The sequence below is a fragment of the Clupea harengus genome, chromosome 8 (assembly GCF_900700415.2).
Source record: "Clupea harengus chromosome 8, Ch_v2.0.2, whole genome shotgun sequence".
NCBI classification, from domain to species: Eukaryota; Metazoa; Chordata; class Actinopteri; order Clupeiformes; family Clupeidae; genus Clupea; species Clupea harengus.
Window position 1 is genome coordinate 12,868,845 of NC_045159.1, and position 13,895 is coordinate 12,882,739.

General features: G+C 42.2%; 2 protein-coding genes across 2 annotated transcripts in view; both read left to right on the top strand.

Moving 5' to 3' along the window:
- Positions 1–31: 31 nt before the first annotated feature.
- Positions 32–4,440, top strand: c8h17orf49 (chromosome 8 C17orf49 homolog). Its single transcript, XM_012829987.3, has 6 exons — positions 32–916; positions 998–1,092; positions 1,312–1,413; positions 1,662–1,882; positions 2,017–2,118; positions 4,183–4,440. The coding sequence occupies exons 1-6, from the start codon at positions 896–898 to the stop codon at positions 4,245–4,247; spliced, it is 606 nt and encodes a 201-aa protein (XP_012685441.1). The 5' UTR covers positions 32–895; the 3' UTR covers positions 4,248–4,440.
- A 966-nt stretch (positions 4,441–5,406) lies between these two features.
- Positions 5,407–13,895, top strand: part of si:ch73-362m14.4 (wiskott-Aldrich syndrome protein family member 3) — a 16,762-nt gene continuing 8,273 nt past the window's right edge. Inside the window, exons 1-3 of the mRNA XM_031571936.2 lie at positions 5,407–6,617; positions 11,880–12,064; positions 12,895–13,029. Of these exons, the coding sequence (XP_031427796.1) occupies positions 11,932–12,064; positions 12,895–13,029 (268 nt within the window). The 5' untranslated portion in view covers positions 5,407–6,617; positions 11,880–11,931. The remainder of the gene's footprint in view (positions 6,618–11,879; positions 12,065–12,894; positions 13,030–13,895) is intronic.

A 13,895-nucleotide genomic window follows, 5' to 3' on the forward strand; every position in this document is an offset into this window, starting at 1 on the left:
CCTAAAAGATACTTAAACAGACTCAAGCAACCATCTCCTCTTTTACTGTGTCTGACCCATCCTCTGCCTATTACGCCTTGTCTGGCTGACTGCGGGCCAATGGTTAATATTTTGTTGAAAAGTCGAAATCCTGTTACGAATTACATAGTTATTTATCGATAAGAACATGCAGTTGCATAAAAACAACTCGAGACTTGAACATATTGCGTTTGTTAATATAGATAAATGAGAATTACTGCCTGAGAAATAATTGGGAAAGTACATAAGTCTTTATGTTAATTATTATTAGCCTACTATTATTTTTGTCCCCTCTGAATTTAAATGTAGAATGTTAAGACATCCACGGTTTGTAGACAGTGTGATGCCTGAACAGGTGTAGAGTGAAAATATGAAGTGTATGCTGCATTACAGTGCACAGGGTGGGAGTATGGCTAGTTTTGTTTTGCATCCACCGCCTTGACTGTAAAAGAAGAAGAGTTTTGACCAATCACATACGTTATATCAGACGCGCGCACAGGACGACGGGAATTTTATCGCAAATCTTAACTTCGCAACTACAAGGATCTTGGCGGTTGATATTTAACTGTATCACTAAATTAAAAAAGATTGAAACCTTCACTCAATTAGAAATTCTTGTCGTTGCATCTATCCTACCAGTTTGGCTTTCCATATTTAAATGAAATATAGCTGGAAGCTAGTAAGTTAGCATAGCCAGTTAGCATAGCCATTGTTTATCCGCAAATTGGCTTTCCTTACTTCAGTGGCGCTACCAATGTGCCCTGGATAGTGCGCTAAGCTGTTGTACAGCACATAGTTTTATTTTTTATATTTTGCATTTATCCTTAATACTGACGGTGCATTCCACAAACCCGCTTTGAAGTAAACACGAACGAATATGACTTCAGCCTCTGCAAAAGTAAGTGCCGTCACAGTAGCTACATCATTTAAACGTTATAACATTAGTATTAATGTTTCATATTTTATCGTCATCTTTAAGGTCGGCGAGATCTTCTCAGCAGCAGGTGCTGCCTTCACCAAACTGGGTGAACTCACCATGCAGCTGCACCCAGTATCCGATTCTAGTCCTGCAGGGTAAGTTCTGGTCTTTTTACTTACCGCAATCCTTTTTCTTGATTTATTGTTCAGGTTAAGAGTTGCTGAACATTTGTGGATTAAATAAATCTCTCCAGGCTAGAGTTTTCTATCTTTTCGACTTTTTTGTAATGGTATGAATAGCCAAAGCTGTGGAATAGAGGTACCTTTGCACCCTTCATCCTGATTTCACCTCTTTGCCCTGTCTCTGCACACCAGAGCCAAGTGGACAGAAACGGAGATAGAGATGCTACGTGCTGCTGTAAGGCGCTTTGGCGATGACCTGAACAACATCAGTTCTGTAATAAAGGAGCGCACAGTGTAAGGATCTCTGTCCAATAACTTTCCTCTGTGTACCCTCCCTACGCAAGTACACCTCTTATCTCTGCCTTATCATTTGTCAAGCAATGCAATTGCACATTTTCTTTATTGTGTACACGAATGCAACTAAGATGCAAGAACAATGTAAAATGTGGGGGACACATAGGTGTACAGATAAGGTGTTAAGTAAGTATTAGTTTCATGGAATGTTTTTTTTTTATACATGTTTTATGTTGTTTTCCTTGCAGTGCTCAAATTAAGACCACAGTGAAAAGGAAACTGTATGAAGACAGCAGAGTTCCTCTCTCACCTGAATCTCCCAAAAAGCCCATGAAGAAAACCACTGTGGCTTTGGCTGCTGCCCCTGCTTCCGTGGCGCTCACCGTGCCAACGTCACAAGTTGTTGTGACAGCAGGCCTACAGAGTCAGTCCCCTATGCCCCCCCAAATCAAAAAACAAAAGACAGCAGGTGAGGACACTAAACAATTTTTACACATCACTAGGTCTAAATGTTTGCTGATGAAATATTATGGGTTTTATTGTTTTTTGTCAGTTTGGAAAGGCCTGTCCCAGTGGCTCAAGTGTGTGTTTTCTTTCACTTAGATGTTACTTTGAGTGCGCTGAATGACTCTGACGTGAACAGTGACCTGGTGGACATCGAAGGTCTTGGAGAGGGTTCCACCAAGAAGCTGAACTTTGATCAAGGTGAAGGGTGGTTTACAGCAGCCACATTTGTGTGCCTTTTGAACACTGAATGTTTTTGTCTTGCTATATTTGATAATGTTGCACAGTTAACTATTGCACTAATACATACATCAGTCCTAAGTTATGCAAGTGTTAAGTAGCTGCTAGGTTGAAGTGACTCATTGGACCTTATTACTTTAATTTCTAGTGCGCCAATCCCTGTTGAGTATATGTACACATATAGGCTATTGCATTATTAGTGCTGTGTGATTGGTGAGAAGGATTTATGCGCTGCTGTAATGTGACACTATGGTGTAGAATGGGTGTATAAGGGGTTCTACATTCCAGACATTGAGGCATTTGCACAGCGTTTTCAAGGCGGGAATATTGCGCCTTCATTCCGCCTCGCCGTTTTGTGTAAAGGATATAGAGGTCGATTGGCGAGGGTCATTGTTGTTCTCCCTCTGAGCCGGCAGTGGAGGTAGTCACAGAGCCCGAACGACGTTGGAACGATGGTAGAACGGGGTGTGACGCAGTCTAGCAGCTAACCAAATGAAGCAAGACTACCATCAGAACACACAAATCTGACAAGATGAGCATTAACATGTCATACAATACATGATGCACAGCAACTTTGCTTGAGTGTGAACATTGCTATGTGCACGGCTTGCAAGAGCCGACTGACACCAAGTTCACCCGTCACTGTTTTTGAAAGTAACAGGTAGGCTATTTTATTTCCAACTCGGAATTCGGCCCTTCCAAAATTATGTTTTCCAGCTCCGACTTTAATGCGTTCGAGCCAAATGTAAACCCAATAATGTGGTGATGACTCATCAGTGGATTTTCCTTCTATCTGCTGAGTATCGACAATTATGTACAGCTTACTTTTTTCTTGTTCATAGTATTTGAGTTACGAGTGTTCTCGAACGCAGCATTATTGGCCAAGATAGACACTATGCTAAACATCACCCCTCTGGTTCCACAAGGCCAGCATGCTAAGTAAAAGGACACACTGGGGCGGCATTATGGTTCAGTACAAACAAGCGAGAGGCGGCATAATGAGGGCTCTTCTTAATGGCATTATTGCAGGATCTCTGTATAAAAAGGACAAATAGGTTGAAAACCCAGCAATAGTGAATATACTGTATGCTGGATGTTACCAGCAAGGTTCCATATTACTTGAAAGGAACATTTCAGTGAAATGTCTTACAGAGATATTTGAAATTAACTAGCATACGCCATGTTCCCCCTTCTGAAAAGGAAACAAGTTACTATATATTTGTATATGTAGGGTTACGCTTGGTTGATGAAATTGGGAAGTTGCAGAGAAGAGGAGAATGACTTCAAATGATTGCTTATGCACTGAATGCATGTTTTCAGCTGTAGCACGTTTAAGGATTTAAGGGAGACTAAAAGGGTTTAAGTTCTTGACTTAAGCCGTTGTTGAAAGTGTCCTTGTGACATCAGATGTGCTTTGTGCAGTCGCGTTCAGGTTATCTTCCTTGTAATTGCATTTTCCCTTAGATCAGGGGTATATCTGATGAGTGATTTTGAAAAGGGGTTAAGCGTTTCTTAGAAAGATGGAGAGTGAGGTGGGTCAACTAGTCCCCAGACTGTTTGAGTGTGTGTGTGTCTACAATCAACAGGCTTTTGGCGAAATGAGGCCCAGAAAATTGAAACTGCTGGTGAATAGTAAAATCTTCCAGGATGAGGGATTTTGTTACGGACAGACTAGACGTGTTTGTTTCATGTTATGATGAAAGGTTTTGTCCAGATGGTGTTCCCAGTGTTTCTATGGTATTTGCTGTATAAAACCAGCAGAAGTATCGCCACTGCCACAGAAACAGTGTGTCACAAACTCCTGAAGGAGCTTCAGAGTTTACAGACCTAGAAATGATTTAAAAAAAATAAACACTGCACACATGGCATATATGTTTGGAAGAAAATATTAATGTGATTGAAAATGTTTCTTTTAATTTTTTTTTATTGTGTACATTTTCAGTGTATATTTCAGTTTGGATTAGGGGATGGCCAAGTGGCATTATGCACCACACTAATATGTTTGTCATGTCTGTTTTTCCCCAGAGAGCCTGAATTTGGACTCTAGTTTGATTATGAACTCCAGCGATCTGCCCCTGCTTTCGCGTTGACCTCACCAGACCTTCCCTTGACCCCCCAGGCGTAGAAGACCGTCAAAAGCGCGTGGCTTGACCGAAGTCAAGTACCACGATTTCATATGTTGTACAGTACTGTGTGTCTTTTTCTAGATTGTTAGATGTGTTTTTAGTTTGGAGTCCCTTTTTACAAAATGCACTCACCAAAATAAATTCCACATTCAGGGTTCCTGTCCTTCTCAGTTATATTTTTTAAGTTATACTGTAACATTGATCAAGTCATATGAAGAATAGGAACTGTTTAACGATGTAAGAACCTGTGTATATGAGTTGGTTTTTCAAAGGAAGATTGAGATTGTAATATTCGTTTTGTAGACTAAAGCATGTAGGAACAGGACTGGAAAGGTAGCCATTCCCTGCCCTTCTCAAATGGTCTTAAAATAAACAGGGAGGTGCATGGGTAGTAGTCTAAAGTATCAAAACAACAACAGACTATTTTCTTTAGATCCCCATATAAGGATGCTATTCTTCTGCAAACCGTTGGCTTCCTTTGTTTTCGATTTATAAATACCCTACATCAAGACACGGCACAACTGGGGAGCTCGGATCTATACGAGGTGGTTAACACCTAAAATAGCAAAAAAAAATACAAACATTCAGCTAAACAATGACACTTCATCGTCTAAAAGCTTCCTTTTACATCTCCCTTGCCTTCAAGGCCCTCTGAATTGTCCCCATTAGCCCCTGTAATCCTTCCTCACCAGATCAGCAATGTATGCATTTGCCACAATAATGCCTTAGCTTTTATCCAGGTGGATTCTATACATGGGGCGGTGGTGGGATGACTCCTGCTTTGAGGTTCATGTAAAAGACAGAAACTCAAAAGGCTTATATGTATGTCTAACCATCCATTCATTCATGACCGGTGTGTAAGCCTGCGCTGCTGAGGGGAAAAGGCTTAAGGCGAAAAATACTTCTACTACTCTGTTACTCCGTGGTCACGTAGTTGCCTTGACGGACTCGTTTTCATTTATGGTTCTCCGATGGTTGTAGGTGTTGCAAAGCAATTAAAAAATATATATATATGGCAGCGGACCAAACTCCGTAGATGGTCGTATTTGTACATAAAAGTTGTTTGACTTTTTTTTGCTTACATTTTTTTTAAATTACAGAGAAATAGACCCGTTATTGTAACTGAAAAATATGTCTGAGGGGATTTGCGAGGTGTCTGAGCCAGCTATCTAATGTTGGCATACTACTACCCACAAGGTAGACAGCGATGTATTGTCGGATTGACTGAGACGGATAGTTAAAAAATTTGGGAGGTGCACGTCAGGCCACGGAGAGGTGCTCGGAGAGGGTTTGCAACGACGGAGAGGGCTCTCCATGTCTCTGTGTCTGCGAAAACGGACGACCATAAATTCGGCTTTAGTGCTGAAAGGAAAGGAAGGAGGACCAAACAACACACTGGTATCTGTCCAGATTTTAAAGGGCTTTGAACAAGATTTGAACAGTTTAAGACTTATGTTCCCTTTTTAACTCAGAGACTTTACAAGTAAACCTTACCATTGCTGCAATATAGTGATACATGTGTTCAGATTTAGAGAAAACACACCACTGAGATTTGTGTTAAAATAATTCTGCTTGCCTACCTAATTCTCAGTGGTACCCAGTGACTTTTACCAAATGTGCCTTAGCTGGCAATCAGGTAAATCTTATATGACATCCTAAATTAGCTTTGAGGTTTGGAGCTAACGTTTTCTTGAATTATTAGAGCCAAGCGCACATAGCATTTCGGTAGAAATTGGGTTTTTTCTCATCAATGAGGGTGATGCTGGGCCAGCTACAACAGCAGTTTTCCCCTCTACCAGGACGGTACTATCAACCAACAGACACACCCCCTTTCTTGATTTTCAACGGCGTAGTATTTTTCTGTCTGTTCCCTGGTAAGTGTCCTCTGCATGACAGAACCTGTTAAGAGGGATTAGTCAGTGGGGGGAACCAAACAGTTAAGATGCATCCGTCATGTGGACGTGAGTGGTCAATTTCACCCCAAAACTAATACAATTCGCCTCGCTATCTTGTAGTGATGCCTGGTTGCATCTTAGATGCCCTGGGTGGTGGTCCGTGAATCATGCAGACGCATGCGCCGTGGAGTCGCTGCTGCAGAGCGTTCGCTGAGGAGAATCGACGCTGCCAAGACAACACACATGCAGACGTAGAGCCACTATTTCAGCACCGCGGCCGTCCACCATTGCATGTCAGTGTTCAATAAGTCATCGATTATGGAGGCACCGTGTACTAACGCATTTGGTCTCTGACATGTGTCAAGGCTCGTAACTTACTAGTAACAGCTGTGCTGCGTGCATAGGCAACAAAACAAATCAAGAGAAATAATTACCGCGGGTAAGTCTATGTTTTAACATTATGTCAGCGCTATGAGCAGATGTCAACCATGTCTACGCTGGTGGGTCAGAACATTACAATGCAATAGTTGGATGTTAAGGTGTTTAACTTCTGCAGAGCGATGAAACATTTGCATCGAGGAGAAAATAGAGTTTAGAGAGATAGCGGGGGCGACTCCGTAACGCCAGATCATTGTTAAGTGCGTGAAGCGGATTTATTGCCGGCGAAACCTCTTTTTTTTTTAATTGGATTTAGATTATTATGAGAACAGCAGTTTTACGGATTTTCCTTTTTATAATTTTTGCACAGTTTATCCTGTGCAATATACATCAGTTTCAAATGCACTTGTGGTGTGCGCTTACACCTGTTCTCAACGCAGATCTTTATCACATGGATGCCTGTACAGTAATAGCGAGTGACGTAATGGTAATCAACCCTACTAAATGCACTGATTCTTGTCAGTCTAACGCGCCAACACTACTAGTCTTGTCAGTCTAACCTACATCACTACAACTCTTCTAACAAAAAAAATACAGGGATATAGTGGACTCTTATACTCAGAAGAATCTGCTCTGAAACGTGAGTCAGCGCATGTTGTAGTAGTTACAAGACTTTATACAAAATTGTAACTGATTGACATACTCCAAGACAGAAACAACACAGACGCGTGCGAACACACAGTGTCACTCAATCTCACAAACATGGAAACAAGAATCAAAGAGAGGGTGGATTAGCGTCGGCACTAGTAATAGTAATAGTGTGTGGAAGAGGGGAGCTGTCTTGCCGTGCACAAATTGAACAAGTGTTATGTGTGCATTATGGCCAGTGTTGTGTGTGCATTATGGCCAGTCAGTGATTTGTGTGCCGGGGGGGGGGGGGGGGGGGGGGGGCTGTGGAGGCCTTGGAGATCATCATCATCCTCTCTCTCTCTCTCCCTCTCTCTTCCTCTCTCTCTCTCTCTCTAACACTCACACCCTGATAGTGTCAGGCCTCACAATGGCTCCTAATACTGAAATGGCCCTGATGGGAACCTGACGGCTCGGACTCTGTGTGTTTACTTCCTTTCACTGACATGATTCCAAGAAGAGGAGCTGAACTGTAACTCTGAGAACAGGGGTCAAGGTCAGAGTTCAGTCACTGGTACTTTCCTTTCTGGAAAAACATTAATGATAACTTTAATGATCAATAACTTTAATGATCAGGTTTTTTTTCCAAGTATTGTGTGATTTTGATACACATGACTATAGTATATAAGTAAAATTGGTTACAATTTCAGTGGTATTGATAGACACGGTCACTGTGCAGAATTCGCTTTAGTTGACATAGGAAAAGTTCTAACTGTAGATATCAGTTGTTCCAGTCAAACTCAAGTCACTAATAGTATCCTTTTGATATTACAAGTGTTTTCTATATTCCCTCAACCCCCTGTCAAAGAAAAGAAAAACAGATAGAAAAACAAGACCCACATTTTGAGTATTGCATGTTGAGTATTGAGTTGTGGTTTGAACAGATATTTCCTACAGATGTTCATTGTCCCAAAGGCATTTATTAAAGTGATATTTAGAAATTTGCCACAAGAGAAATTGAGGTTAATTAGGTGAAATAGAGGTAAACAATCCTGATTTTTATCAGCCAGCCCTAAATGGCAGTGGCAATTCAATATTCCTGAACTGTCCTCTGCTGTGATATTATGTATTTCTCAAGTCACCTGGTTTCAACCATTCTGGTACTGAAGAGTGTGTGGATATTCAATCATCCCTGTCAGTTTTTCAATTTTCATCCAGCGCCTGTACCAGGCCACTGGACACATCAAATGTGCTGTTCTTTCATATGTTTCACAGCCAGCCAACAAACACTAACATTTGGTATAACTCATTTGGTATAACTCAGATATCACAGAGAACATCATGAACTCCCTTATACAGTAGGGCTGATATGAAGGGCTTAAACTCAGTGGTCTGGTGATCACACTTTAAAATAATTGTTCACAGTGAGTAGAGTGGGCAGTGCTGTATGATCTGTAACATTTAAATAGTTTGATTGTAAACGACCCAGTCCCTCAACATCAAATGAATGGCATTGCAAGAAGGTGTTAAGAGAGTATTTTTGCCCAAATCTGGGTTATTTTTATTTGTCCACATTGCTTGTTCATTTCTAATTTCCCTTGTCATGTTTGGCCTAATCCCGAGCTACTGCGTACGCTCCCACACTCCCAGAAATGAAGCACTGCCAATGAAGCACTGCAAATAGCTTTTCTAATGGCAGAACTAAAAGGTTTTAAGCAGTACAATGCCACTTGGTGGAATGCCATCCCTAATTCGCATTCCAGCAACTCGTCCTGTGTAGAGATTATGTAAAACTATTTTGTAAATGAGCCAAGCTCGTCGTGCCACCAACACAGCAGAAGTGTTGCCATGGTTTCCTCTCATTAGTCAGTTGAGTCCTCTTGACTATGGAGGCTGGCAGACATGATGTTTTTTTTTAATCTCTCCTCCTTCCAAAAGTATCGCTCACTTCTGTCTTGCCTACATTTGACAACATACCTTTCATATTTCAATAAAATTGAGAGAAAGAGGCTTCAGAGGCTGGATTAGTTTAATTAGCTCATTATAAATGGAAGGAGTAGATATGGAACTCAAAACTTTGAACTACAATAACTGAACTAAATAAAGCAGTGCCCTTCAGATTCAGAGGCAGGATTTGAAAACATGCAGTCCCAGAAATGTCCAAAACATCTTAATAATCCATTTTTTGTCAGGCGTAACAGCAGCATTTGGTGTCTGTACACACTGTCACAAGTTGTTATTTGGAGATCTCATTAAAATTATGTATTTTGGGCAAATCACAGTTCCATCCGACAAAAACTGTGTATTAACTGTAAAGTAATAGACTCCAGTTTAATAAAAAAAATACTCAGGTTCTGAACAGCCATGGATATAATACATGTAGAATAGCTACACTAGCCACCTCCAGTGCCATTGGTCATTTCTAGCTTCAATTTCTGATTCCTGTCAGCTTCTGACTGTTACCTTTTCAGATCCAGGGCAGGTAACAACTCCTGATGTCGTCAGTACCTGCTGGTATCTGCACTAAGACTTCTGGTTGCTAGGTAACATGCTAAGTTACATCTCAGGGTGCATCTCTGTGGTCTTGGATGCGAAGCATGAGGTCGCCCGGTCACATGCGCCTCCTCTCTCCTCCCTTGCCTTGGGTGACCCCCCCCCCCCCCCCCCCCCCCGAGGCTGTTTATGCACATTCAGATGCAGAGTGATGCCAATTTAGCGCCAGTCCAACAGCTGCAGAAAAGGAGCCTATCGCCCAAGGGAGTGTTTTGGCCTATTTATTCTATCTGTCTTTTTATTTAGAGAGGAGCAAATATGTAAGTGAGGTATTTGAACGTCCCTTGACACATGCAGAGTAAAGATGTTTTACAGTGTTTCTTTATATCTTTTTTTGTTGTTGTTGTTGATAACAGTATATGGGTCTACTAGCTTGTGTATGTGTTGCATTTGTGTGTGTGGTGATCTGATGCCTGTGGACAGAGCTACTTTGCTGGAGCTCCTCGTCTCTCTTCTCTATGGCGATGGGCACGGAGGCATGAGGAAAAGGGCCTTGGAAGTTGCCATGGTGATGGCCTCTAGACTGGGGCTGACAGTGCAGTGCTTCCCGCTCTCTTTCACACACATACACACACACACACACACACACACACACACACACACACACACACAAACACACACACACACACACACACACACACACACACACACACACACACACACACAAAGAGAGTGCTTACACACCCACAACCACACACACACAGAGAGAGAGAGGGACATACACATACATTCACTCATTAGCAAACAACACACAGAGACACACACACACACGTACACACATATACTCATAGGCACACAACACATACAAATACATAGGGAGCTACAGCAGTTTTTAAACATAATGTTTACACCAACATACTGCCAATACAGATTTTGTATTTGTTATGTTGTATGCCTATATAAAAATGAAGATTTTTATTTCAATAATCGAGGAATAATCTATAGTTTAGTACTAGCAGTGGTAACGCAGTGAAGTTGTCTCTCTGTTGGAGGATATTGACTCTATTGTCGTACTTTTTGAAAGCCCTGATTCTCTAAACATCACTCTAAACACCTGCTGTTTTTGAGTTATGTAAGTGCACTCACATTTAATTAAAACGTATGCTTTTATGCTTACATAATTTTGCTTTAGTAAATTTTTTTTGTAATTTTGTTTCAAAGCTGGCCTAAAAAGAAGAACCAACCCAGCATCACACATGCACTGCAGCTGAGAAGGTTAGGAAAGAGGGATTAGTCTGAGTGTCCGAGCTCACTGGTGGGCAGTGTGCACAGCATTGTGTGGGGCCAGGATGCCAGGCTGCATTAGGTTTGTATAGGGAAAGCAAGATAGTCACAGCTTATTAGGCTGATGTACACAGTACAGTGTCGAGAGCAATGCACAGACAGGCATACGCATGTGCGTAGATTCAGATACATAGGTGTGTATGCACATTTGGATGCGTACATGTGTATGTACATTCAGATGCTTACACTCCCACATACATGCAGGTATGCATGTGCATCATACACACAAGCACATATACAGAGCCATAGAAGCGTAGGGAGAAGGACGCGCACTTGAATTTACTGCCTCACATGGACGCACACCCGGACACACACACAGACACACACACACTTATGCATACATGCACACACACACTCATCATGAAGTTCAGCAGGGTGTGATGCTTGACCTAATCTATCGCTGGGTTGTCTTACATTTGGCATCAACCAACCCCCAACCTAATGATGTCATCATCTGTCTCTTATTTGCGTTGGCTCTCCCCTCTTTCGCACTCTCTCTCTCTCTCTTTCTCTCTTGTTGTCATGGCCTACATTTTCCTGATGCATAAATGTTTTCTTTTGTAAACCATTTTGAATGAATGATCACTTTACCAGTGGATAACAAGGGACTTTGACAGTTTGACAGTTTTTCGACATGCTCAAATATGGCGCACATTTTTAGGCATAAAGATCTCCTCGCTCTTTTCCAGCCTGTCATAGTCTGTCTATATGTATTCAGCTCTTTTCCAGCCTGTCATAGTCTGTCTATATGTATTCTCTGCTATTCGTCTCTTCCTGGCACAGAGTGGCACAGTGACCCTGACCCTTGACCCTTGACCCTTGACCCCTGAACCCTGACCCTGTTCTCGTCTCTCCTCAGGTGTTTGTCACACCTCCTGGCCACTGTAAGTGTGTGTGTATAGGGGGCAGCCATGCCTCTGGTGAAGAGGAGCATCGAGCCAAGGCACCTGTGCCGACGGGCCCTTCCTGACGGGGTGACCAGTGAGCTGGAGTGCGTCACCAACAGCACCCTGGCGGCCATCATCAAACAGCTGGGTGGTTTGAGTAAGCAGGACTCTATCCTCAAATATTTTTGTAGCTTCATGGCAGAGTGCTTTTAATCTTTACAGCCTTTTACATTCTGTAAGCCTCCAGTATTGTTCTTTTTGCCCTTGCATTTTCCTTGTTGAGCACGACCTCAATTACAGGATATGATGTGTGTATGTCAGAGGGTTTATATAAACTGCTGTCCAGCACACTCCATCTGATCTAAATACTCACTCACTTGTAGCTTTCACCAAAAGGTTGTAATAGGTTAGACGCATATAGTTCTATACTTGCTTTTCTCTGCAATAGATTCAATATTTGACTTCGCTGTTACAATCATTTGTATGCTCTAGCCACACAGGCGAGATGAAAGTATGTGACAGATACACACTAGCATGTTCAGTATACAGTAAAAGCACATGCAGTATTTTTGTTACGTAGGCCTTTGCTTTTAATGCTTCATAAATATTCAATATTTGCATTACCAGATACTGGAAACGAACTTAAAACGTCAAAATAATTCATACTTCATTTTCCTTTTTTGGAGTAATTTAGTGCCTTAAGGCAACTTGGAGGTCGTCAAGCGTAACTTAAACAGACAAAGTCCCAGGGCTCATTTCCTGGTATTACGTCAACAGTCAGCCCCATAGAAACCAAATGCTCTGAAATCTCCCATCAGTGTTACTCCTGTGTTAGGGGGCTTTCATGATATAGACTTGCAGGCATATTACTGTACTGCATACTAGTATCCCAAGTTTTGAAACTAGTAATTATTTTTGTGTGTGTGTATGAATATCTATAAAGCATACATGCATATAAACTACATTTATGAATGTTTGTCACTGCAGGCAGACATGCTGAAGACATATTTGGGGAGTTGTTCAATGAGGCCAACAGCTTCTACATTCGAATGAACCACTTGCAAGACAGAGTTGATCAGTTGGCTGTCAAAGTGACACAACTTGACTCCACAGTGGAGGAGGGTGAGTGTGTGTGTTTGTGTGTGTGTGTATGTGTGTATGTGTGTCTGTGTGCGTGTCTGTGTGTGTGTATGTGTGTGTGTGTGTGTGTGTGTGTGTGTTTGTGTGTGCGTGCGTGCGTGCGTGCGTGTGTTTGTGTGTGTGTGTGTGTCCGTGTGCGTGAATGTGTGTGTGTGTGTGTGTGTGTCCGTGCGTTTGTGTGTGTGTGTGTGTGTGTGCGTGTGTGTGTGTGTGTGTATGTGTGTGTGACTGTGTGTGTGTGTAACTGTGTCTGTGTCTGTCTGCGAGTATTTAGTTTACAGATCCTTGTATGGAAAGTGTATCCCTTAGCTATACAGTAATGTGTTTGTATTATATATTTGTATGTGTGTGTGTGTGTGTGTGTGTGTGTGAGAGAGAGAGAGAGAAAGAGAGAGAGAGAGAAACAGTTCATCTCTGTGTATGTCTGTATTTGTATCACATGTACTCACACGCTCACACACTCTGGATGCGTAATCAGCCCTTCCTGGCACAGCATGGTCTTGAGCTGAGGTGAAGTGAGCCCATCTCAGTGAACTGAACTAATGGCCGCTGTCAGTAGCAGCGTGGCCAAACAGAGGGAGTATCATGGAGCCATGTATTATTCAGAGGGCCTCCGCTGAGCGACGCTCCTGTGCTAGTGGCGCTAGAAGTCGCAGTAGCGGCGGAGGCTAAGACGGTAGCAGCTGCTGCTGAGAACGAGACTGACTCATGGCTGAGTCATACACACACACACACACGCACACACACACACAGGAAGGCAGCTGCCCCGCAGGGTCCTAATGCTCAGCTTCCGATTTTTACTGTGCCTCAGAATGACTCACATCTTACCAGATTTGTCCATATAGATC

Excerpts from the sequence above, each read along its gene's own strand:
- c8h17orf49 (XM_012829987.3), top strand. The coding sequence starts at position 896 with ATGACTTCAGCCTCTGCAAAA. Across the intron at positions 1,414-1,661 it reads GTAATAAAGGAGCGCACAGT|TGCTCAAATTAAGACCACAG; the intron begins GTAAGGATCTCT and ends TTTTCCTTGCAG. Across the intron at positions 1,883-2,016 it reads CAAAAAACAAAAGACAGCAG|ATGTTACTTTGAGTGCGCTG; the intron begins GTGAGGACACTA and ends TCTTTCACTTAG.